This window comes from Mytilus galloprovincialis, chromosome 5, assembly GCF_965363235.1.
Source record: "Mytilus galloprovincialis chromosome 5, xbMytGall1.hap1.1, whole genome shotgun sequence".
Taxonomy (NCBI): domain Eukaryota; kingdom Metazoa; phylum Mollusca; class Bivalvia; order Mytilida; family Mytilidae; genus Mytilus; species Mytilus galloprovincialis.
Window position 1 is genome coordinate 72,223,394 of NC_134842.1, and position 26,430 is coordinate 72,249,823.

General features: G+C 32.0%; 1 protein-coding gene across 3 annotated transcripts in view; it reads left to right on the forward strand.

Moving 5' to 3' along the window:
• Positions 1 to 26: 26 nt before the first annotated feature.
• The window catches only part of LOC143076356 (ARF GTPase-activating protein GIT2-like), a 45,124-nt gene continuing 18,720 nt past the window's right edge, over positions 27 to 26,430 (forward strand). For 2 of the 3 annotated variants that reach the window (XM_076252085.1, XM_076252086.1), the window contains exons 1-6: positions 27 to 262; positions 21,518 to 21,651; positions 22,283 to 22,395; positions 23,688 to 23,787; positions 24,174 to 24,260; positions 25,297 to 25,427. In XM_076252085.1, coding sequence (XP_076108200.1) covers positions 205 to 262; positions 21,518 to 21,651; positions 22,283 to 22,395; positions 23,688 to 23,787; positions 24,174 to 24,260; positions 25,297 to 25,427 — 623 coding nt within the window. In that variant the 5' untranslated portion in view covers positions 27 to 204. Of the gene's footprint in view, positions 263 to 21,517; positions 21,652 to 22,282; positions 22,396 to 22,914; positions 23,025 to 23,687; positions 23,788 to 24,173; positions 24,261 to 25,296; positions 25,428 to 26,430 lie in introns of those variants that run through there. The other variant, XM_076252087.1, reaches the window with a different exon arrangement.

Below are 26,430 nucleotides of genomic sequence, written 5' to 3' on the forward strand. Positions count from 1 at the left end.
ATTTAAGTAGGGATTAATTTTAAAAACGATATCTGATGAAAATAAAACCACTCTGTGTGAATAATTGTATAATTATAATTAACTTTCATGTGTACGAAACTGTTGATCAGAATGGAAGTACACTATTGTGTGATGAATCTTTAGTAAACAGTCATCTTTTTTAATTGTTTTTATGCAGATTCTTATTCATTTGCATTAGTTTTCATGTCCAGGGTGAAAGGAAGGACCGCCACAGAGGTGTGCGCGGATTGCTCCGCCCCAGGTAAGAATTTCCTGGTCCAGAAATTTAATTGAAATTTACTTTTTTCTCCTTCCTGAATTTTGTGAGGGAGGTGATGTGGTACATTGATGCTGATTGATGGGTTACATTGAAAGTATTTTTGTTAGTTTGATTATAATTTATGTAAATATTCAAACTGATTTGCATGTCCCACAATATTTACAGTTAACAAACATCATGATCAATAATTTCTCTCACAAAATGTCAGAATTTGTTTAGACTTTACTCAAATTACTGTCCAAATTTGACTAGAGAGTCTGGCTCAGTCAGTTGATGCAATGCCTTAAGATCTTGAGGTTGCAGGTTTGAATTTCTTTGTAAATCAAATCAAATATCTTTGATTTAATCCTAAAAAATAGTAGTATGTTATATATGATTGTCATACACCTTATCATGCTGCTTTCATGTAGAAAAGGCCCCATGGCAATCCACCCCAAGTCGATCCGACCCAACGTCGATCCAGCCTCAATGAAAAATTATATTTATAAGGAATTAAAAGGAAGATTATTTCGTAATTCATAAATGTTTATGAATTTTATATTAACATGATTAAGGCCAGGGTTTTTTACTTTGTTGGTTATGGATTTTCTCCATGAAAAAGTCGGGTTGGACCGTCAGTTGGAAAAAAAAAAAGAAAAAAAAATATCCTTCAAAACAGAAAAAATATGCAAATAAAATAAAATTGAGAATGGAAATGGGGAATGTGTCAAAGAGACAACAACCCGACCAAATAAAAAACAACAGCAGAGGGTCACCAACAGGTCTTCAATGTAGCGAGAAATTCCCGCACCCGGAGGTGTCCTTCAGCTGTCCCCTAAACAAATATATACTAGTCCAGTGATAATGAACGCCATACTAATTTCCAAATTGTACACAAGAAACTAAAATTAAAATAATACAAGACTAACAAAGGCCAGAGGCTCCTGACTTGGGACAGGCGCAAAAATGCGGTGGGGTTAAACATGTTTGTGAGATTTCAACCCTCCCCCTATACCTCTAACCAATGTATATATTTCACCTTTCTAACAATATGTTTGGTTTGCTATTTGATCATCATTTCTTATATTATATAAGTTCGAAGAAATATTATTGCTTATAGCTGCCATAAACATCGCATGACATTGTCTAATAATTTTCTGTGAAAAAAGGTGGTTTTTGTCAACGAACAAAGACCAAATTAAATCGTCATTTCACAAACGTATACGTAGCCCTAAATAAATTTCAGGAAACTTTCTCCTAATGATCTTCAAACACGAAAACTGTTAAAGAAAAAAAAAGGAAAAAAACGTCGTACGAAAATAAGTCAATACACATGTCAAAAAACGTAATAGACTCGTCAACTGGAAAAAGGAAATCGGGTTCATCAGTTGTCATGCATTCCCGTTTTTCTTTGTATCCAAATGGAGTAAAAAAAATTATTGACACAAGTCTGAAGAAAATTCTAAAAGATTTGTTTTAATTAATTTCTTCAACTTGTCAGACATCTTCCACTGTTGGACAAGTTTATTTCCATGTTTCTATCTCACGGAATGATGACAAATATGACAAACGAACTTAATGTGTATTGGGTTTAAATACAGGTTTCGTTCTGATAAAATTATTTGCGCAAACGACATGTCAAGGTCAGTTATGATTGATTTGTCTATTTTTAGATACGTAAATTGGAAGTTTTAGTTTTCACACCAGATTAAAGTATTATCAATTTCGCTTCATTTCATAAAAAACAGATTTTTTTTGAATTTTTTTTGCGATAATGTTTTTGTTAGGGTCGGAGGGAATAAAAAAGCTTGAAAAATCAATTTTATTTTTATTCTGTAAATCGGTAAAATCGGGTTGACGGATCTGTAAACCAACAAATTAAAAAATCCTGGCCTAATGACAAACGAATGTAAAAGTTATATTGTTCAAAAAGTTGGCCTTTGACGAAAATTTTCATTGGATGAGTATAAAACAACCATGTTGATTAAGTTTTCATTATAAGTTTTATAATAAAAACTTATATAAAACAATGATAAAAGAATTTAGTACAATCAACAGTACATATTTACACATCATGCACATCAGTCAGTCATTTGTAAGGGGACTTATTGAAATAAGTGATTTTTAAATCACTTATTTGAGTAGCAAATTTGAAGTTTTGTTACAAATTGTGATTTTGTAGTTTTACCAAAATTTTAAACACATAGGTTTAAATAATATCTTTTCATAAGTAAAATTGAAAAAAAATGAATTTTTTGCTTCTTTTAAGTAGCAAGGCATGCAAGGTTTATGCCTTTGATGCTATCATTTAGCTGCAAATTCTATTTTTAGTTGAAAAAATGCTTTAATTATGGCTTTATATAATGAACTGATACTTTCTTTACAGATTTTTCCCAGCAGTGGGAGTATTTTTCCTGTAAAGTTCAAGGTTTTATCTTTCAGATTATGTAATAAAATTCTACTGTTCGGGGGTGTTGAAATTAGTGGGGGTTATTAAAATTATAATACTTAAAGAAGTGATTTTCGGGAAGAAAATTGAGGTATAATACTTAAACAAGTGATTTTTATCATGTTTATGTCATTATCCTACATGTAGATTCAGTACAAGGTCATCACCTGAATTGACCTGGTCATCCTAGACAACACAGATGTTGGTTCTGATAAGTTTAGAAACATAATTAGTCCCTGGATCATTAGTATGAATTCTATATTTAATTTTAAAGCTACAGTAAAATTAAATCACTTCTAGTGATTATTTTGTACTACTTGAAGAGGTGATTATTAAAGAAAGACAACTCTTACTCCCAACCTTTATGGAAATAATGGTTCTTGAATCAGTGAAAATCACTCATTTAAGTAGTCCCCTGAATGCACATTGTCACTACATGTACAATGTATAATAAATAATTTACTTACTTAAACTTACTTGTCTGCTCTATGGACGGGTTGTTGTCTCTTTGGCACATTCCCCATTTCCATTCTCAATTTTATTACTATATATACATGTATGTGTCTGCCACAGTCAACTCTCTGGTAATATTGAATAGTTACATAAACAACTGCACAAGCCAAAGCTGATACACACTTAATTTTTGTTTAACATGTTTAAGTTCTAAAAACTTCTAAAATTCCATTATTGAGAAATGTTGTTTGATTTGCCGAAACCTTTCTATAAAAGAGGAGACAGAATTTGTTTTCTTTTAATATCCCATTTAATTAATATATAATAATATCAAACAAAAGATAAAACTATAAAGACCTTTTTAATTACGTAACTTTGATAAACCAAGATACATTGTATGACAAAAGAGAAGAAAACAGATGCTTTTGCTGATTATTTTAAATTCCATTTACATATGCATGTAACTGATTTGAATTTGTCACCAAATCCTCCAGTATATAGTTATTCATTATTTTATTATGGGGAAGGATCGACTTAGGCCAAATAAAAATATATGTGTGGTTCCAGTTACATACTTTTAAAAAATAGGGTCGGTAGGTCGGCAAATTTTTTTTTTTTTTTTTTAATTTTTATTTTTGAATGTCAAAATCCGGAAAAAAATCGTGTGTTTACCGAAATTGTTTCCGGTATTATACACGCCCCAACCGGAAGTCCACCATTTTTACATGTGTTTGGTTGTAAAATAAACAGTCATGATATGTTTTTAGTTAATTTTGTTGCATTCTGTTAGAATTGTTGCATTTTAGCCATAACAGATACTTGTGATGGAAATTCAGATGACAGAAATCTATGAATTTAATTATTTTAATTCACAATCCTCAAAATTTGATCGTTTGAAAATTTATTTTTCAGAAATGAAAAAAAAAGTTCTAGGGTCTGGGGGGTTTAAACTAGGGTCGGTCGAGTTACTGGAACCACACATATATTTTTATTTGGCCTTAGGTCCAGATTGACATGGGGCCGGATCAGTTTGCATGGTTTGGGGACGGAACGACCGGATACCATCATCATGATCATGCTTATTGCTATTTGTCTGCAACGCAATGGAAAAGTGATTGTTGTAAGACATCAATGAAGCGATGCAGATTTCAAAATAGTGATACATTGTACAATGTTGTAAGGTTTATTAAAGGGCCCTTGATATAGAGCATATTATTTGATACAACTCACAAACAACACGTGAAAACTAACATACATACTGATTGTTTTTAATGAGCTTACTACATTTGTATATGTCAAACAGTTATTACTACACATTATTGTTATACTGCCTTGATCGACTATAGCTATATGTATACGTACTGCACTTTAGCTTAGAAACCATAGATCTTATATGGTCCATGCATACATGTATGTGATATTTGACATTGTGAACAATTCTTGCCAGATTTTTAGGAAATTTATATTTTAGGGTTATATATCATCAATGTCTTTTTAATTGACAAGATCAAAATCAGTGCCGATCAGTTATTTTCAAAAGAGTTCTGTCCCTTGTAAATATTGCTTGTATGGAAATTTGCAATGTCAGCATTTCCATGTGTACAATTATTGCCAGAATTTTATAAAACTCATACATTTTTGTATCATAGGTTTATATCAGCAATATGTCTTTGTCTTTATATAAACTTTAATTTTAATACTTTGAGATATAAGGAGAATTGATGGATTGGGCCAACATTAAAAATATCTTTGTTTCCCCTCCCCGACTGTGGTTATCAGGGTATGGGTAGGTAGGTACGTAAATTATTTTATTTTATTTCTTGATATAACTTTTTTATATTGAATTTTTACAAAATTCAACATTCAACAGGTAAGAAGATAAGTCAAGAAAAGTGGGGTATACCCTGTATTCAGTGTACACCCCAGTTTTCTGATGTTAAAAACAGTATACTGGGACCTCCTTTTTCCTATTCATTTTATGGTATGAAATCTACAAAAGCACACATCCTTCATGTGATAGCAATGTGTAATGAAAGAAAGTGTTTAATAAGTAAAAAACCAAGCTCATTTCAAGTCTAATTTGATGCATAACTCACAACAAAACAATTCCTGTGTTCACCAATTCATACCTTGATCATCAATTATGAGATGACAAAAAGATATGTTAATGACATGGGAATTAAAATTTAATGAATAAAAATTTTCAATAGAAGTGAACATCATTCAGTTATGTTCAGTTGCACCTGGATCATGCAGCTTGGTCAATTAATTCCTAAACAAAAGATTTGTATGTTTTTTCCAGTTCTAGAAAAAACAAGGCTTCACTTATATGTTTTGTTGTTCCTAGAATACTTTAAGTATTTACAAATTCAACTGTCAGATGCAGTTATAATGTAAAACATGCCCTTTTGTAAATTTCATGCCATAAACTGAAAAATAAAAACACATTTAAACTGGTCTTGTTTACACAAGAGGTTAAAGCAGGGAATTCACATATCCAACATTTTCTGACTTGTGCCAAACCTGTTCGAAGTCAAAGACAAAGTAGATTGATTTCAAAGCACGATTCAGACCATTTTTACTCAAAGGTTTTATCCTTTAAACAGGACTGGGGTAAAAGACAAAGCCAATGAAGGTGCACTCAGTGGGTTGAAAGATGTTTTAGATTTTTGATTTTCAAATATCACCCTTGCTCACAACACAAATCATGTAGCAAGGCAGTTTGTTTTCCTTGATTCCGAATCATATAGACGCTTCAATGCAAAAATGCCTTGGCCTTGGGGGAAGCTAATCTTCTATTACGATTTCTTTTCCTTTTCTGTATGATGGAGGGTAGCATTCTGTAAATACATGTACATATGGGTACACAGACAAACTCTATGTATTGATAAAATTACAATTAACACAGAACACATCAGCAGGAAGAAAGTAAAGATAAAATGTTTATGCAGAATTATGTCCACATAAGCATGATAAATAGATTGTCTACCATTATAATACTTGATAATGATAAGATATTTCTTGATATTAACCTATAGTATAAGGTTTATAAAAATCTGGCAAGAATAAACATGTCAGTGATATTGTTTGCCTTAAATTACTGGAGAATAAAGGCTTTTGGCAGATTCCAAATAAGAAAGTTGAAAAGTTCCCAAAATTATGTTTAACAAAATCAACACCAATGAAGTTCTGTTTTGGAATACATGTTATACTTATATAAGTAAACACTTTTTGACAAAAGATAGATCTATTCACATTATATTTTTTAAATAAAGACCACCTTTATAAAATGTTGCTATCATAACAAAATTGACAGACATTTTGACGGAAAATTCTTATGTTAGCAACACAAAAAATCTTGATATTTTCAGTATTTTCAAGGTTTGGATGTATATCTTGATTTAATATGAAAGGCAAATTGGAATAAAACATTTCTGAACATCTGCACCAATAAAAAAGGAATTGGAATAACTTTTAAAAAGGATTATCTTGGAGTTGCTAACATAAAATTTGACAGACATGAACAATGCTGCTAACATAAGATTTGACAGAAATTAAGTTGTTGCTAACATAAAAATTGACAGACTTTATTGTTGCTAACATAATATTTGTTGCTAACATAATATTTGTTGCTAACATAATATTTGTTGCTAACATAAAATTTGACGGACATTATTGTTGCTAACATAAAATTTGACGGACTAAATAGTGTTGCTAACATAAGATGTTGACAGACTTGTTGCTAACATAAGATTGTGCTAACATAAATAAATTTGACGGACAATATATATTTGAGATACTTAACCAACATTGGAGATCTTATCCTAGTTGAAAGTCATATTAAGAACTCCTGCAAAATACGGCTGCCAGAAATTTAAAAAGATTTTAACCCAGGACAGATAACTCTAATTTGTAGCACATCCAAATGTTGCTACATGTAACATAAAATGGCAAGTTTGACAGAAATTATGTTAGCAACAGATTTGATAAAACTATTGATTAAATAAAGTAAATTGAAAGATCCAAAATGTGTATGTATAATGCACATTATGAAATACAATTTTAACAGGCTTATATAAGTACCTACAATGATGTGGCAAGATTTTATGAACCTGTTGCTATCATAACATTTATTGACAGACGAGCATCTAATAAGTAAGGTATTTGAAATTGAAAAAAATACATATCACAGATGTTTTTAACAAAAGAAAAGCAAAAGATTTGGAAACAGAGATGTTTGAATAATCAGACTACACTAATAAAAACCATTATACCAGTATCAACTTAAAGCCTCGTAAAACATGAACCTTGTGTAAAAAAATGGGAAGTAGTTTCCGTCAAACATTTCACATTTTTATACGACCGCAAAATTTGAAAAATTTTTCGTCGTATATTGCTATCACGTTGGCGTCGTCGTCGTCCGGCGTCCGAATACTTTTAGTTTTCGCACTCTAACTTTAGTAAAAGTGAATGGAAATCTATGAAATTTTAACACAAGGTTTATGACCACAAAAGGAAGGTTGGTATTGATTTTGGGAGTTTTGGTCCCAACATTTTAGGAATTAGGGTCCAAAAAGGGCCCAAATAAGCATTTTCTTGGTTTTCGCACTATAAATTTAGTTTAAGTTAATAGAAATCTATGAAATTTTGACACAAGGTTTATGACCACAAAAGAAAGGTTGGGATTGATTTTGGGAGTTTTGGTTCCAACAGTTTAGGAATTAGGGGCCAAAAAGGGCCCAAATAAGCATTATTCTAGGTTTTCGCACAATAACTTTAGTTTAAGTAAATAGAAATCAATGAAATTTAAACACAATGTTTATGACCACAAAAGGAAGGTTGGTATTGATTTTAGGAGTTTTGGTCCCAACAGTTTAGGAATAAGGGGCCCAAAGGGTCCAAAATTGAACTTTGTGTGATTTCATCAAAAATTGAATAATTGGGGTTCTTTGATATGCCGAATCTAACTATGTATGTAGATTCTTAACTTTTGGTCCCGTTTTCAAATTGGTCTACATTAAGGTCCAAAGGGTCCAAAATTAGACTTAGTTTGATTTTAACAAAAATTGAATCCTTGGGGTTCTTTGATATGCTGAATTTAAAAATGTACTTAGATTTTTAATTAATGGCCTAGTTTTCAAGTTGGTCCAAATGGGGTCTAAAATTAAACTTTGTTTGATTTCATCAAAAATTGAATAAATGGGTTCTTTGATATGCAAAATCTAACTGTGTATGTAGATTCTTAATTTTTGGTCCAGTTTTCAAATTGGTCTACATTAAGGTCCAAAGGGTCCAAAATTAAACTAAGTTTGATTTTAACAAAAATTAAATTCTTGGGCTTATTTGATATGCTTTATCTAAATATGTACTTTGATTTTTGATTATAGGCCCAGTTTTCAAGTTGGTCCAAATCAGGATTCCATATGAAATATTGTGCAATAGCAAGAAATTTTCAATTGCACAGTATTGCACAATATAGCAAGAAATATCTAATTGCACAATATTGTGCAATAGCAATTAATTTTCAATTGGAGTTATCTTTCTTTGTATAGAATAGTAGTTGATAATATATGTTGGAAATTTGCCAGACATGACTATGATGTCATTTTCTATTTTTATTTGCCAATAACTTTATGTAAATGACTTCATTGGAAATTTGCCAATATAAAATGTTGCTGATGAAGCTTTTTTTCCTTATCTTATCTAAAATGTTTTTATACGACCGCAAATTTTGAAAAAAATTTCGTCGTATATTGCTATCACGTTGGCGTTGGCGTCGGCGTCGTCGGCGTCGGCGTCGTCGTCGTCCGGCGTCCGAATACTTTTAGTTTTCGCACTCTAACTTTAGTAAAAGTGAATGGAAATCTATGAAATTTTAACACAAGGTTTATGACCACAAAAGGAAGGTTGGTATTGATTTTGGGAGTTTTGGTCCCAACATTTTAGGAATTAGGGGCCAAAAAGGGCCCAAATAAGCATTTTCTTGGTTTTCGCACTATAACTTTAGTTTAAGTTAATAGAAATCTATGAAATTTTGACACAAGGTTTATGACCACAAAAGAAAGGTTGGGATTGATTTTGGGAGTTTTGGTCTCAACAGTTTAGGAATTAGGGGCCAAAAAAGGGCCCAAATAAGCATTATTCTTGGTTTTCGCACAATAACATTAGTTTAAGTAAATAAAAATCAATGAAATTTAAACACAATGTTAATGACTACAAAAGGAAGGTTGGTATTGATTTTGGGAGTTTAGGTCCCAACAGTTTAGGAATTAGGGGCCAAAAAGGGACCCAAATAAGCATTTTTCTTGGTTTTCGCACCATAACGTTAGTATAAGTAAATAGAAATCTATGAAATTTAAACACAAGGTTTATGACCATAAAAGAAAGGTTGGGTTTGATTTTGGGAGTTTTGGTCCCAACATAATAAGGGGCCCAAAGGGTCCAAAATTAAACTTTTGTTTGATTTCATCAAAATTGAATAATTGGGGTTCTTTGATATGCTGAATCTAACTGTCATGACTGTGTATGTAGATTCTTAACTTTTGGTCCCGTTTTCAAATTGGTCTACATTAAGGTCCAAAGGGTCCAAAATTAAACTTAGTTTGATTTTGACAAAAAATGAATCAGTTAGGTTCTTTGATATGCTGAATCTAAAAATGTACTTAGATTCTTGATTATTGGCCCAGTTTTCAAGTTGGTCCAAATCGGGGTCCAAAATTAAACTTTGTTTGATTTCATCAAAAATTGAATAAATGGGGTTCTTTGATATACCAAATCTAACTGTATATGTAGATTCTTCATTTTTGGTCCTGTTTTCAAATTGGTCTACACTAAAGTCCAAAGGGTCCAAAATTAAACTTAGTCTGATTTTAACAAAAATTGAAATCTTGAAGTTCTTTGATATGCTGAATCCAAACATGTACTTAGATTTTTTATTATGGGCCCAGTTTTCAAGTTGGTCCAAATCAGGATCTAAAATTATTATATTTTAAAAGTATTGTGCAATAGCAAGTCTTTTCAATTGCACAGTATTGCGCAATGGCAAGAAATATCTAATTGCACAATATTGTGAAATATCAAATTTTTTTTTAATTAGAGTTATCTTTCTTTGTCCAGAATAGTAAGCAAGAAATATCTAATTGCAAAATATTGTGCAATAGCAAGATTTTTTTTTAATTGGAGTTATCTTTCTTTGTCCAGAATCAACTTAAATCTTTGTTATATACAATATACAATGTATATTCACTTTTTACTACCAACTGATAAATTAAAATAATCTTTACCATTCAGTGATAACAAGCAGTTTTTTTACATCTTAATATTTTATGATGTATTTAAATGAGTAGTTATTGTTGCAAACTCCATTAGAAATTTTAATTGAGATTAGTTTTGGAATAAGGGAAAGGGGGATGTGATTAAAAAAATTGGGTTCAATTTTTCTCATTTGAAATTTCATAAATAAAAAAGAAAATTTCTTCAAACATTTTTTTGAGAGGATTAATATTCAACAGCATAGTGAATTGCTCTAAGAGAAACAAAAATTTTAAGTTCATTAGAACACATTCATTCTGTGTCAGAAACCTATGCTGTGTCAACTATTTAATCACAATCCAAATTTAGAGCTGAATCCAGCTTGAATGTTGTGTCCATACTTGCCCTAACCGTTCAGGGTTCAACCTCTGCGGTCGTATAAAGCTACGCCCTGCGGAGCATCTGGTTAGATAATGTATGTTGGACATTTGCCAGACATGACTATGATGTCATTTTCTATTTTTATTTGCCAATAACTTTATGTAAATAACTTCATTGGAAATTTGCCAATATAAAATGTTGCTGATGAAGTTTTTTTTATTGTTTTATACAATAAACAATGTATATTCACTTTTACTACCAACCAATCTTTACCATTCAGTGATAACAAGCACTTTATATTACATTTTAATATTTTATGATTTATTTAAAAGAGTAGTTATTGTTGCAAACTCCATTAGAAATTTGAATTGATATCAGTTTTGGAAAAAGGGAAACAGGGATGTGAAAAAAAAGGGGGGGGGGGTTAAATTTTTCTCATTTCAGATTTCATAAATAAAAAGAAAATTTCTTCAAACATTTTTTTGAGAGGATTAATATTCAACAGCATAGTGAATTGCTCAAAGGCAAAAAAAAACTTTTAAGTTCATTAGACCACATTCGTTCTGTGTCAGAAACCTATGCTGTGTCATGATCAACTATTTAATTTTAGATTTAAAAAGTTTGAAGAAGAAATCTTTAATTGATTTGTAAAATCTTGACATTTGTTTTGTGTAAAAAAAAACCATGTAATGTCAAAAATTTGATCACAATCCAAATTCAGAGCTGTATCACGCTTGAATGTTTTGTCCATACTTGCCCCAACTGTTCAGGGTTCGACCTCTGCGGTCGTATAAAGCTGCGCCCTGCGGAGCACCTGGTTCAACTTGTGATCATTTCTACTTTTAATGGAAACAATCATATCCAATAATTGGTTTGCTTGCTTTATATAACATTACTATTCAATAAAACATTCACACATTATCATTCAAATAACAGTTAGTATTATTTTTCTTAATTTGTTCTTTTTGACGGAAATTTTCTTTTCTTTTTGGAATCTGCCTTTTTCCCCTGGAGAAGAATCCCAATTTGAAAAAAAATGGCTTAAAATTAATCCCAAAAAGACAACTTCTTTCCCAAACAGTGCAGTCTCACTCTCAGTAGTAATTGTGCATGAATACAACCTGAGAAACACTCATTTAAACATTTTTCATGCCTAAAATGACTATATGTGCAGATTTCAGGGTCTATTTATGTATAATCACTGACTATAAGGGGTCTTATTTCAAATGAGGATTTACCTCTTAAAAGAGGGTCTGCAAATTGAAGTTCCAGTCAAATTTGTGGTTTATTATAAATTTCCCAATTTAAAAAAATGACACATATTTTACCAATAAAAAAGGGAAGAGGTAGTTTTGAAAAAAGCCAACAATATCACTGCATGTACAGTATATCTATGTCAAAGAGAAAACAAACCTATCAAAGGGTAAACAACAAGAGACTGAACAAATTTTGCACCTGGGGTTTCAGATGGTTTTAAACAAAAATGTGTACTTGTTCAATAAAAATGGACATCACTCTTAACTCCTAAACATATTTTTAAATGAATAGTCAACTAAATTAATTTCCCCTATTGGACCATAGATTCTCATTGAGTATGCTGAGCACATGAACAATTATCTCCAAAGTTGAAATATTGAAGAGTAAGTCTGGAATAAGGATCAAATTTAGGTTAAATTATCATGATTATTGTCTTTAAAGACTATAATTAATGTTACAAAAATGTACAATGAATTGATAATGTTCTTTGGACGAGAACATGTGAATGTTACTTGAATATTAACCATGCTTTTTACTTAGGGCTATTCCAAAAAATGTATGGGGGGTTGGGGTTGGAAGGCAGTTTTTGTCAGCACCTGCCACCCAGACAATTGTAATTGAGAATTATAGTGCATTATGGTGTGAAAAATTGCTCTGATACCAATCACCCATGTATTATTAATATAATGTGCCTTCCAAGGGGGATTTATAAGGTTTTTTTTAATAATAACTCAAAAATGCTTTCGGCAATATCATCAAACTTTGGTGAATTGTTTATATCTATTGATGCAAGTTAACTTTTGATTTTCATACATTAGCTAATATGACATTGAGTAGTAATTGAACTTTATTCTTTGAAAATATGACGGACGTATCAGGCACTCATGGCGCAGCTGTTTGATAGACAGGTAGATACTGCTATAAATGGTGATCTTGGCTTGAAGTCCCGTTCCTTGTCCCAACCCCCACATCAAAAATTTCATACAGTTAAAGATTTGATATTGTTTTAGTTTCACAAGTATGTCTCTTTCTGGCATAACATTTCCTCTTGTCATCAGGTTCACAGCAATTACTGCTCGACTCAATCTCTTCTTTTAATTGTCTACATGTTTGGTGTGTTCCAATTTCACTCAACACCAGGTACATAGTTTTCCTTTTCCTTTCTCCATTAAATGACATTTTGCATGAGCAACTGTTGGGAATGTATTAAACATCACAAAAAAAATCATTTGTAAAATTGCAACTAAAATAATTTAGCACAATAACCAATTGATGGAATGATTTCATTTTCACAAGTTCAGTAGAGCACCAGGAATGTTTTCAACAGCCTTATTTGTGATTAAAACGAGAGCGGTAAACAAAACACATTCTATTGTGTTTATAGTACTAGTACTTTAAATACATTTGTCATCGTCCTACAATTGGAATTGTTTTCTGTAGACAAACAAAAAGGTTTGTATATAAAAAAAAAAAAGAAGATGTGGTATGATTGCCAATGAGACAACTATCCACAAAAGACCATAATGACACAAACATTAACAATTATAGGTCACCGTACGGCTTTAACAATGAGCAAAGCCTATACCGCATATAGTCAGCTATAAAAGGCCAAGATAAGACAATGTAAAACAATTCAAGCGAGAAAACTAACGGCCTTATTTATATAAAAAAAAAAAACGAAAAACAAATATGTAACACATAAACAATCGACAACCACTAAATTACAGGCTACTGACTTGGGACAGGCACATACATAAATAATGTGGCGGGGTTAAACATGTTACAGGATCCCAACCCTCCCCTAACCTGGGACAGTGGTATAACAGTACAACATAAGAACGAACTATAAAAATCAGTAGAAAAAGGCTTAACTCATCAGATAGACAAACAATAAAAGTGTCTTCTTGTCTGAAGAGTAATTCAGGGGAAGCTACTCCTGATACACAGGAATAACTAAAAGGGGCTTTAAATTGAGCTTTTAGGGTTCAGCAGTTGTTATATTTAATTTTGATAACATGTATTTTTTCTGAGATCAAGATTAAGTATTTGCAGACATTTAAAGCATTTTTGTCAATTTCAATATTATTTTTGTAACAATATGAAAAACAGCATTTTCGAAAAACCATGTTTTCAAAAAATTGAATTTAGCAAAAATTTTCAAATATACCCCTCCCAATTTTTTGGATTTTGATTAAGCAATGGTTAAACTATTCAAAAATTATTTTAACCATATTGGGAAAATCTGGGTTGAAAATTTTCGAAGCTTTCAAAACAGGGTAAAATTGGATTTTCAATACACATGGAATTTGACCCTTTTTGGAGCTAGGTTCTTGACATACATGCTTTTAAATATATTTTTTAAAATGCAATTTTTAAATATGTCGTTAACATACTTATTCATAATAGCAAACAAATTTTTCTTTTTTATTCTCTTGAAGGCCGTATTTATCTAACTAAAATTGCACATTTTTAGCCTTTTTTCCTTGCCAAAATTGACCAAAAAGTGTTCAAGCCGTTACCATAGCAACCACAAAATTTCACACGAAACTGGTTGTATTTTTTAGTATATCTCAACTGTTAGATCATTTTTACAAATTTTGAACTAATTCTGTGACATGTCATTTCCACATGATTTTGATGCTTACAGAGAATGACTCTTAAGTATTGTGCAATAGCAAGTCTTTTCAATTGCACAGTATTGCGCAATGGCAAGAAATATCTAATTGCACAATATTGTGAAATATCAAATTTTTTTTTAATTAGAGTTATCTTTCTTTGTCCAGAATAGTAAGCAAGAAATATCTAATTGCAAAATATTGTGCAATAGCAAGATTTTTTTTTAATTGGAGTTATCTTTCTTTGTCCAGAATCAACTTAAATCTTTGTTATATACAATATACAATGTATATTCACTTTTTACTACCAACTGATAAATTAAAATAATCTTTACCATTCAGTGATAACAAGCAGTTTTTTTACATCTTAATATTTTATGATGTATTTAAATGAGTAGTTATTGTTGCAAACTCCATTAGAAATTTTAATTGAGATTAGTTTTGGAATAAGGGAAAGGGGGATGTGATTAAAAAAATTGGGTTCAATTTTTCTCATTTGAAATTTCATAAATAAAAAAGAAAATTTCTTCAAACATTTTTTTGAGAGGATTAATATTCAACAGCATAGTGAATTGCTCTAAGAGAAACAAAAATTTTAAGTTCATTAGAACACATTCATTCTGTGTCAGAAACCTATGCTGTGTCAACTATTTTACAATCCAAATTTAGAGCTGAATCCAGCTTGAATGTTGTGTCCATACTTGCCCTAACCGTTCAGGGTTCAACCTCTGCGGTCGTATAAAGCTACGCCCTGCGGAGCATCTGGTTAGATAATGTATGTTGGACATTTGCCAGACATGACTATGATGTCATTTTCTATTTTTATTTGCCAATAACTTTATGTAAATAACTTCATTGGAAATTTGCCAATATAAAATGTTGCTGATGAAGTTTTTTTTATTGTTTTATACAATAAACAATGTATATTCACTTTTACTACCAACCAATCTTTACCATTCAGTGATAACAAGCACTTTATATTACATTTTAATATTTTATGATTTATTTAAAAGAGTAGTTATTGTTGCAAACTCCATTAGAAATTTGAATTGATATCAGTTTTGGAAAAAGGGAAACAGGGATGTGAAAAAAAAGGGGGGGGGGGGGTTAAATTTTTCTCATTTCAGATTTCATAAATAAAAAGAAAATTTCTTCAAACATTTTTTTGAGAGGGTTAATATTCAACAGCATAGTGAATTGCTCAAAGGCAAAAAAAAACTTTTAAGTTCATTAGACCACATTCGTTCTGTGTCAGAAACCTATGCTGTGTCATGATCAACTATTTAATTTTAGATTTAAAAAGTTTGAAGAAGAAATCTTTAATTGATTTGTAAAATCTTGACATTTGTTTTGTGTAAAAAAAAACCATGTAATGTCAAAAATTTGATCACAATCCAAATTCAGAGCTGTATCACGCTTGAATGTTTTGTCCATACTTGCCCCAACTGTTCAGGGTTCGACCTCTGCGGTCGTATAAAGCTGCGCCCTGCGGAGCACCTGGTTCAACTTGTGATCATTTCTACTTTTAATGGAAACAATCATATCCAATAATTGGTTTGCTTGCTTTATATAACATTACTATTCAATAAAACATTCACACATTATCATTCAAATAACAGTTAGTATTATTTTTCTTAATTTGTTCTTTTTGACGGAAATTTTCTTTTCTTTTTGGAATCTGCCTTTTTCCCCTGGAGAAGAATCCCAATTTGAAAAAAAATGGCTTAAAATTAATCCCAAAAAGACAACTTCTTTCCCAAACAGTGCAGTCTCACTCTCAGTAGTAATTGTGCATGAATACAACCTGAGAAACACTCATTTAAACATTTTTCATGCCTAAAATGACTATATGTGCAGATTTCAGGGTCTATTTATGTATAATCACTGACTATAAGGGGTCTTATTTCAAATGAGGATTTACCTCTTAAAAGAGGGTCTGCAAATTGAAGTTCCAGTCAAATTTGTGGTTTATTATAAATTTCCCAATTTAAAAAAATGACACATATTTTACCAATAAAAAAGGGAAGAGGTAGTTTTGAAAAAAGCCAACAATATCACTGCATGTACAGTATATCTATGTCAAAGAGAAAACAAACCTATCAAAGGGTAAACAACAAGAGACTGAACAAATTTTGCACCTGGGGTTTCAGATGGTTTTAAACAAAAATGTGTACTTGTTCAATAAAAATGGACATCACTCTTAACTCCTAAACATATTTTTAAATGAATAGTCAACTAAATTAATTTCCCCTATTGGACCATAGATTCTCATTGAGTATGCTGAGCACATGAACAATTATCTCCAAAGTTGAAATATTGAAGAGTAAGTCTGGAATAAGGATCAAATTTAGGTTAAATTATCATGATTATTGTCTTTAAAGACTATAATTAATGTTACAAAAATGTACAATGAATTGATAATGTTCTTTGGACGAGAACATGTGAATGTTACTTGAATATTAACCATGCTTTTTACTTAGGGCTATTCCAAAAAATGTATGGGGGGTTGGGGTTGGAAGGCAGTTTTTGTCAGCACCTGCCACCCAGACAATTGTAATTGAGAATTATAGTGCATTATGGTGTGAAAAATTGCTCTGATACCCATCACCCATGTATTATTAATATAATGTGCCTTCCAACCCCCCCCCCCCCATACAATTTTTTCTGTAATAGCCCCTAGACTAACATAATGCGTCTAGTTTTTAACATGCTAGTTCACAAGGAAACAGTCAGCAGAAAGACATGTCACCCTCTCCAGATACATTATTCTGACTACAAACAGACAAGTCTTTATTGAATGCTGTGTGCTAAACTCTGCCGCAGCAAATACTGATTTTAAAGTCTTTGATATGGCCGTGTATAAAAGCCTAAATAGGATTCTACACGTACCACTACAGACAGACCCAGTTTGGATTGGAACCTGTACCCTTTTTCACTCAAGGCCCACTTCACTCCATGAGACCATGGAGGCAGTTCTTTGTGAAAATTGACCCAGATTGCAGATAACTAAGAAGGAATAATTATTCAAAATATATATATTTGTCAAAAGCCCAAAAAAGAACAAAATTTATTCTAAGACTTGTTAAATGACAGTTAAACCTTTAAACATCAAAGGCCAAAAATTGAACAGCATTAACCAAAACTTCAACATTGACTGCAGGAGTTTGTACTTTGTTAAATAAATGTTGAAGATAACTACACAGTTTGTTTACAATTGTTCTGGTACATGTGTTTCCTTCAATAAAATCACATAATAATTATCCAGGAAACCCTGCTTAATTATAAAACAGTTGTTTAGTAATTAACCCAAGAACTTATATATATTTACATTGTATTTACCCAGGAAACCTAACGAGAGATGTAATTGATTTATCAGATGATAACATCTGTATGATTACTTAAACATATCAGCAGGCCACAAATAGAAATATTATCTATTCATTCTGGTGTGGTATATAAAACATAATATCAATTGGGCCACAGCTAAAAAAAAAGGTATTTCTGGTCACAAGAATGAACTCAGCATATATATACATGATATATACATTTTTTGTACATGCAGACAGGTCAAAACACCAAAACATTTTTGCCTTAAGGATTTATCTTTGAAACTGTCCATACTTGATTTGGATACTTCCAAAAAGTAAAATCACAAAAATACTGAACTTAGAGGAAAGTCAATTCGGAAAGTCCATAATCACATGGCAAAATCAAATAACAAAACGCATCAAAAACAAATGGACAAGAACTGTCATATTCCTGACTTGGTACAGGCATTTTCAAATGTAGAAAATGGTGGATTAAACCTGGTTTTATAGCGCTAACCCTCTCACTTTGAGGATGTTTATACCCAGATTTTGATTGGCAATTACCTGTATAATAGCTGAAGTGAGAAAACAATTGGTCCAAGGTAAAAAAAAAATAAGGAGGAAATCTAAAACACTAATTATTTTGTTTGTACTCAATAAGCTCTAACACATGTTGGAAAAACATTTTGTATAAATTGTTTACTTTTCTATACAATATGTTTTCACACATGTTGCTATAAAGTTACATGTTAATAATAAATATTTTACTTTTCATACAAAAACATTGTATTTTTCATAAAGTCAACCATGTGAACCATGAGGAAAAAAAACGATATATTTTGTACTATGATTAAAAACATTCAAAGTACACATTAATTTGTACAAAAAGCTGAATTATCTGACATTTGTACTAGTTTATCTACATATGATTTATAGTATATATTTTGGTTTAATTGGTAATGTAAGGTTGCTGTGGTGTTATTTAGTTGCTGCCTCATTAATGCTGATCCCTATCTCTATAATTCCACCACACAGAGGGAGTTGTTTTCCCACAGTTACTGTATTGGCACATGATTAATGTATGGTATACATGGTATAGTAAGGTTACTAGAGTAATATTTGGTTTATCTGGTGTTATTTAGTTGCTGCCTCAATAATGCTGATCCCTATCTCTATAATTCCACCACACAGAGGGAGTTGTTTTCTCACAGTTACTGTATTGGTACATGTATCTGTGTATAGCTAAGTAATGTAGGGTATAGTAAGGTTACTAGAGTAATATTTGGTTTATCTGGTGTTATTTAGTTGCTACCTCAATAATGCTGATCCCTATATCTATAATTCCACCACACAGAGGGAGTTGTTTTCCCACAGTTACTGTATTGGTACATGTATCTGGGTATACTTACATCTTTATAGCTACATGAGAAAGATTGTTATCTACTTTTTATCTTTCAATTTCATGTTTCATCTATAATCAATGCTCTACCATAAATAAAGTGGGCTTTTTTCCAAATTTCTTGATTTGAATTTATAAGAATTTATAATCTTTATATTTTGATGAAAAACTGTGGCATATCTTATCAACATTGATCATAGATTATAGACATGCTAGATACTGCAAGATGGCACCAAAATTTATCATGTATATTGAATGTGTTTATTAATAATAAAAAAAAAGATAGCAAATGATTTGAAATCTTAATTGTGTTTGGAAAAGTAACAGATAGTACATGTATCTTGTGTATCTGTAGAAGCATATTTAATAAATCAATTACCATACAGTATTTTAAAAATACAAGAACAAAAAAACAACTTACAGAAGGAAAAACATGAAAAAGGAGGGTGGATAATTCTTGTTTTTAAGCTCACAAATTTAAAAAGGGGAAGACACTTTTTATTTGACCCCACCATGCATACATTTTAAATTGGATATTTCATTTAAATCTTACTTGAATAACAACCACCCATCAAATTTATTAAAAGTGCCTTCAGACTCCCCCATTAATTAATTCTGAAAAAGCCCTTAGTGTTTTACGCAATAGCCAATGACATTTTTTGTGGAGCATTTTATCATGTTCATGTTGTTAAAGTTGTTTCTGAAAAACTCCTGAATTAAAAACAGTGCTTTTTCCAGAGTGTATATTTTATTTACAAGATTTTTGTGTCGGAAGGAGGTAATGAATGATGTGCATCTGCTTGTTACACTAAGCTTGTTACATGAAGTCTGTAAATAATGCATATACATTGTACATGTATAACAATCACAATGCCATGCAGTATAAGGCCAAAAGAAAAGAAAAAAAGGGGGGACAATTCTTGGTACTAGGTTCACAAAAACATAAAAGGGGAATGATACTTAGTGTTTTAAGCAATTGCCAATGATGTGTTTTGCGGATTATTTATACATGTTGATGTTATTTATTTGCAAATTCAATAATGTACTTAACATACATGTACATGTATTCTTAAAAGATGATAGTTGGAAGAGTTTTAGTAAGAGTATTCTACATTTAATATACATGACATAATGCAGTGTCAGTAGGAGATAATACATTGTACTCAGTTATACTGCATCTGCTTGTTTTATGTAATTCTATAATTAGTGCATCTATGCAGGACACAACCATGTTAATTACAGCAGATGTTATAGAGGTGAGATAACTCATTATCACAAATCAGTTATGCAATAAGTTACCTCCCATGAGTTAGTTAACAACATCGGTCTATTTAAAATACAAACCTGTCGTCTATAGTGAGTACGTACACTTCACTTAAAGGGATTAGAAGGAAGGTTTGAGATTTTTGCTTTAGAATTTAATGAAAATGAGACAACTTTTCAATTACATGAATTAAGACCAAATTTATAAAATGTGAGAATAATTATTGCGATTGCATGAAAAGCTGCATTGTCATTTTGTTTATTTTCTTTGGTTACATCTTCTGACATCAGACTCGGACTTCTCTTGAACAGAATTTTAATGTGTGTATTGTTATGCGTTTACTTTCGACATTGGTTAGAGGTATAGGGGGAGGGTTGAGATCTCACAAACATGTTTAACCCCGCTGCATTTTTGCGCCTGTCCCAAGTCAGGAGCCTCTGGCCTTTGTTAGTCTTGTATTATTTTAATTTTAGTTTCTTGTGTACAATTTGGAAATTAGTATGGCGTTCATTATCACTGGACTAGTATATATTTGTTTAGGGACCAGCTAAGGACGCCTCCAGTGCGGGAATTTCTCGCTACATTGAAGACCTGTTGGTGACCCTCTGCTGTTGTTTTTTATTTGGTCGGGTTGTTGTCTCTTTGACACATTCCCCTTTTCCATTCTCAATTTTATTTTATACAAAGACATGTGTCAGATGTCAGAATACAAGTTCTTATTATTGCGATATACACCCAGACGCAGTAGTTGCGCTAACAAAAACCTCTCAATAATTTCTTCGTATACAGTGCATAAAATGACACTAATTACTTTAATGAGGGTTTTACAGTTTGTTAAACCAGAATATATAGTATAATATATTTTATTAATTTCTTTACAGATCCCACATGGGCCTCTATAAATCGTGGAGTGCTAATTTGTGATGAGTGCTGTAGTGTACATAGAAGTCTTGGTCGTCACATTTCACAGATAAAATCACTCAACAAAGGACAATGGAGTCCGACATTATTGTCTGTAAGTTAAATACTTTAAATTTGAAATAACAAGAGAATTTTATGAAGAGTTATATTCTCGACTGTTGCACACCCATACACATGATACTTTTGAATTGCCTTTTTTAGACCCCATCATTAAGAGGTTGTAGAGAGGGAATAAAGTGATGCACATGTAACTCTTTTTGTTCATCCTTCCATATTTCTGTTGCAAGTTTGGTTCCCAGATGTTAATGTTTTGATCGTGTTGAGAAAAATTCTTATGATCAGATTTTGAAATAATCAATCTTTAATGAAATAATTACCTTAGCTAAAACAAAATGCTTGGTTTCTGTACATTGCATAGCATCCATCATGTCAATAAGCTCTGTCTCAATATTAAAAAAAATATAGAAGAAGAGATTATTGGTCAGATAATGATTGAATGCTATATTGGAATTAATATGTCAATTTCATACCTGAAATATGCAATTTGAAACATGATATATTTATACATTATAACATATAATTACTAACTTAAATACAAATGTGAAATTATTTTATGATCAGAAATTTCTTTGGGATTTGTACATGAATTAGTATTATTAAAAGGATAGCTGTAACTTCCATGTAAAACAGACAAACATGTAAAACTGTTGAAATTTGTTTTGTAGATGGTACAACATCTTGCAAATCATGGTGCCAACAGTATATGGGAACATTCATTATTGGACCCTTCACAGAGTAAACATGGGAAAAAGAAACCAGGCCCCAGGGACCAAGTACAGTAAGTATGAACCCTTCACAGAGTAAGCATGGGGAAAAGAAACCAGGCCCCAGGGACCAAGTACAGTAAGTATGGACCCTTCACAGAGTAAACATGGGGGAAAATAAACCAGGGACAGAGTACAGTAAGTATGGACCCTTCACAGAGTAAACATGGGGAAAAAACCAGGGACCAAGTACAGTAAGTATGAACCCTGCACAGAGTAAACACGGGAAAAAGAAACCAGGCCCCAGGGACCAAGTACAGTAAGTATGGACCCTTCAGAGAGTAAACATGGGGAAAAGAAACCAGGCCTAAGGGACCAAGTACAGTAAGTATGGACCCTTCACAGAGTAAACATGGGAAAAAGAAACCAGGGACCAAGTACAGTAAGTATAGACCCTGCACAGAGTAAACATGGGAAAAAGAAACCAGGCCCCAGGGACCAAGTACAGTAAGTATGGACCCTGCACAGAGTAAACATGCATATATGGGGAAAAGAAACCAGGCCTAAGGGACCAAGTACAGTAAGTATGGACCCTTCACAGAGTAAACATGGGAAAAAGAAACCAGGGACCAAGTACAGTAAGTATGGACCCTGCACAGAGTAAACATGGGAAAAAGAAACCAGGCCCCAGGGACCAAGTACAGTAAGTATGGACCCTTCACAGAGTAAACATGGGGAAAAGAAACCAGGCCCAAGGGACCAAGTGCAGTTAGTATTAGTATGGATCTTCTGAAAGAGCTGGAACCTGCTACCAAGGGTCATTAAACCGCAACCTGTCATTAAGCATTTAGAAACAACTTAGCCCTGGGGTATATCCGGGTAGACCTCTAACTTAATGATATTAAAACATTACCCCAGTTACTACTGGACTAGCTATGCGCAATGCAAAGATAGGTTAAAAAATTTTCGCTAAGGGACTGCTGTATTCTTCAAACAGCTAACTCAGATTTAAACAAAGCCAGTAAAAATATGTGCAAGTTGCCTGACTTGTAATTTTGTAGGAAAGTTGTGCAATTTTTCTACATAACCTTCATCAGCAGTGCTTTAACAAAGACTGTCTAAAAACAAGATAATTCCAAAGTATTGAAATCTAAACTACCAAAACTTTCCAAACAGGCAAAGGAAAAATTTGCCAATCATACATGTCATATTTTGTATTTTAGTCCATATTCTGATCTTTTAAGTTACACATTTAATAGATTACTTTCAGGCACTCTGCTTGTAAAGTACTATGTATAGGGCATTCATACATTTGCTATTGAGGACAATTGCATTTGTAATGTTTATAATTTTATTATATTTACAGTCCTGTGAAGGCAGAATTCATTCGGTCCAAATATCAGTTTTTACAGTTTATCAATAAACAAAAAGATGGTGATGTTAACTCAATAGATGATTTGAGTAAGGTGAGTAACTCAAAAGATAATCTGGATAAAGGAAGTAACTCAAAAGATGATGTTTAATTTTTTTTTCTGTTTTAGTTAAAACCCATATGCCAAAACTTGAAAAAGATACCTTTTGTTTTAAAATATTGCTTCCAAGCCTTGATAAATGTGTGCTGAATCAGTGAGTGTTAACATTTAAATGCTTCTACTTTTCTTCACGTTTAATTCCTTATCTTTATGAACTGTACATTTGTCGATAGATTGGAAATGAAGAAAAGATCATAAGACTATTTTCTAGCCTAAATCATACCTTTTCCTGAGTATTTTTCTTCTACTTTATACTGAGCAGAATCAATGATGCTCATATTATTAACTCACCAATGAAGAATGGTATATTTGTATTTCAGCAACTTCACTCCAGTGTAAGAACGAGTAACTTAGAAACATGTTTAAGACTTCTCTCCAAAGGAGCTGACCCTAATTATTTTCATCCGGTAAGTTGGTGTGAGGATTAGAAAAGAGAAAAATAAAGACAGAAACCAAACAAATAGAATAAAACACTTCTACCAGACAATACAGTCTTCGACAGTGGGATTTCCATTTTCCTGTCAAAAGTTCAGCTTCCTTCACCTATAAAAACTATTTCCAGGAAATAGCCAGCCAGTAGTGCTGATTGTGGTGTTAAGGTGGTACCTAACACTACAGGGAGATAACTCTGTAAAGTCAGCTAAACGTTTTAATTACGTTGTGTTGTAAAAGGAATATTAAGCTTCTCAATGATCAAAATTGGTGTTTGTCAAATTGCTATATAAACAGTGTAATTTTTCTAACAAAACAGTTGGTTCAGAAAATTTTAAAGTTTTATATTTTTGTCAAAGGGTCTAAGTAAATACTTTGTCAAAATTTTATGAAAATTAAACGAGCCAAATTAATTTTAGTGAAAGTGTTGGGTACCACCTTAAAACATCAAAAATCAAATCAAATTCAGCAGTAGACAAGAGTATATTCAAAGGTCACAATCTAAATATTGAATCTGTAAAAGTTGTGAATAAATTAAATAGAATCTATCAAAGATCTGTCAAGAATATAACATTCCTTAAATAACAAAAAAAGATAAAGGAAAGTTTAATCCTTTAATACACACACAGCTGATGAAGTTGGCAAATGAAAAATGTGCAATTTTTATAAAGTAGACAAATGCAATTGTTAGCAGTTAATTTTGGAGTAGTTACTGTTAGCATTTCACATTTTTGTACATGATATAAAAAAGAAGATGTGGTATTAGACAATTCTCCACTAGATACCAAAATGACACAGAAATTAACAACTAAAGGTCAACATATGGCCTTCAACAATGAGCAAAGCCCATACCGCACAGTCAGCTATAAAATGCCCAGAAATGATAATGTAAAACAATTCAAACCAGAAAACTAACGGCCTCATTTATATAAAAAATGAACGAAAAACAAATGTGTAACACATAAAATAAAAATGAGCATTTTTATTTTTCTATTGTATTATATTTTGTAGGAGAAAGGTAATTGTCCTCTCCATGTTGCTGCTCAGAGTGGACAGCCATTACAAGTAGAACTTCTAGTCATTTATGGAGCTGACCCTGGTGCTTTCGATTCCAACGGGAAAACTCCAATTGATCATGCTAAGTAAGTGTGAAAACTCTATTCATGATTCCAACAGGAAAACTCCAATTGATCATGTTAAGTAAGTGTGAAAACTCTATTCATGATTCCAACGGGAAAACTCCTATTGATCATGCTAAGTAAGTTCAAAAACTCTATTCATGATTCCAATGGGAAAACTCCAATTGATCATGCTAAGAAAGTGTGAAAACTCCAATTGAGTAAGTAGGAAAACTCTGTTCATGATTGCAATGGGAAAATTGACATTTGTTATGTCTGTGATTCCAATGGTAATTCTCCAAGTTATCATGGCCACAATTCCAATGGGATAACTCCAATTTATCATGGCCACAATTCCAATGGGAAAACTCTAATTTATCAGGGCCACAATTTCAATGGTAAAACTTCAATTTATCATGGCCACAATTCCAATGGGAAAACTCCAATTTATCATGGCCACAATTCCAATTGGAAAACTCCAATTTATCATGGCCACAATTCCAATGGGAAAACTCCAATTTATCATGGCCACAATTTCAATGGGAAAACTCCAATTTATCATGGCCACAATTCCAATGGGAAAACTCCAATTTACCATGGCCACAATTCCAATAGGAAAACTCCAATTTATCATGGCCACAATTCCAATGGGAAAACTCCAATTTATCATGGCCACAATTCCAATGGGAAAACTCCAATTTATCATGGCCACAATTCCAATGGGAAAACTCTAATTTATCAGGGCCACAATTTCAATGGTAAAACTTCAATTTATCATGGCCACAATTCCAATGGGAAAACTCTAATTTATCATGGCCACAATTCCAATTGGAAAACTTCAATTTATCATGGCCACAATTCCAATGGGATAACTCCAGTTTATCATGGCCACAATTTCAATGGGAAAACTCCAATTTATCATGGCCACAATTCCAATGGGAAAACTCCAATTTACCATGGCCACAATTCCAATAGGAAAACTCCAATTTATCATGGCCACAATTCCAATGGGAAAACTCCAATTTAT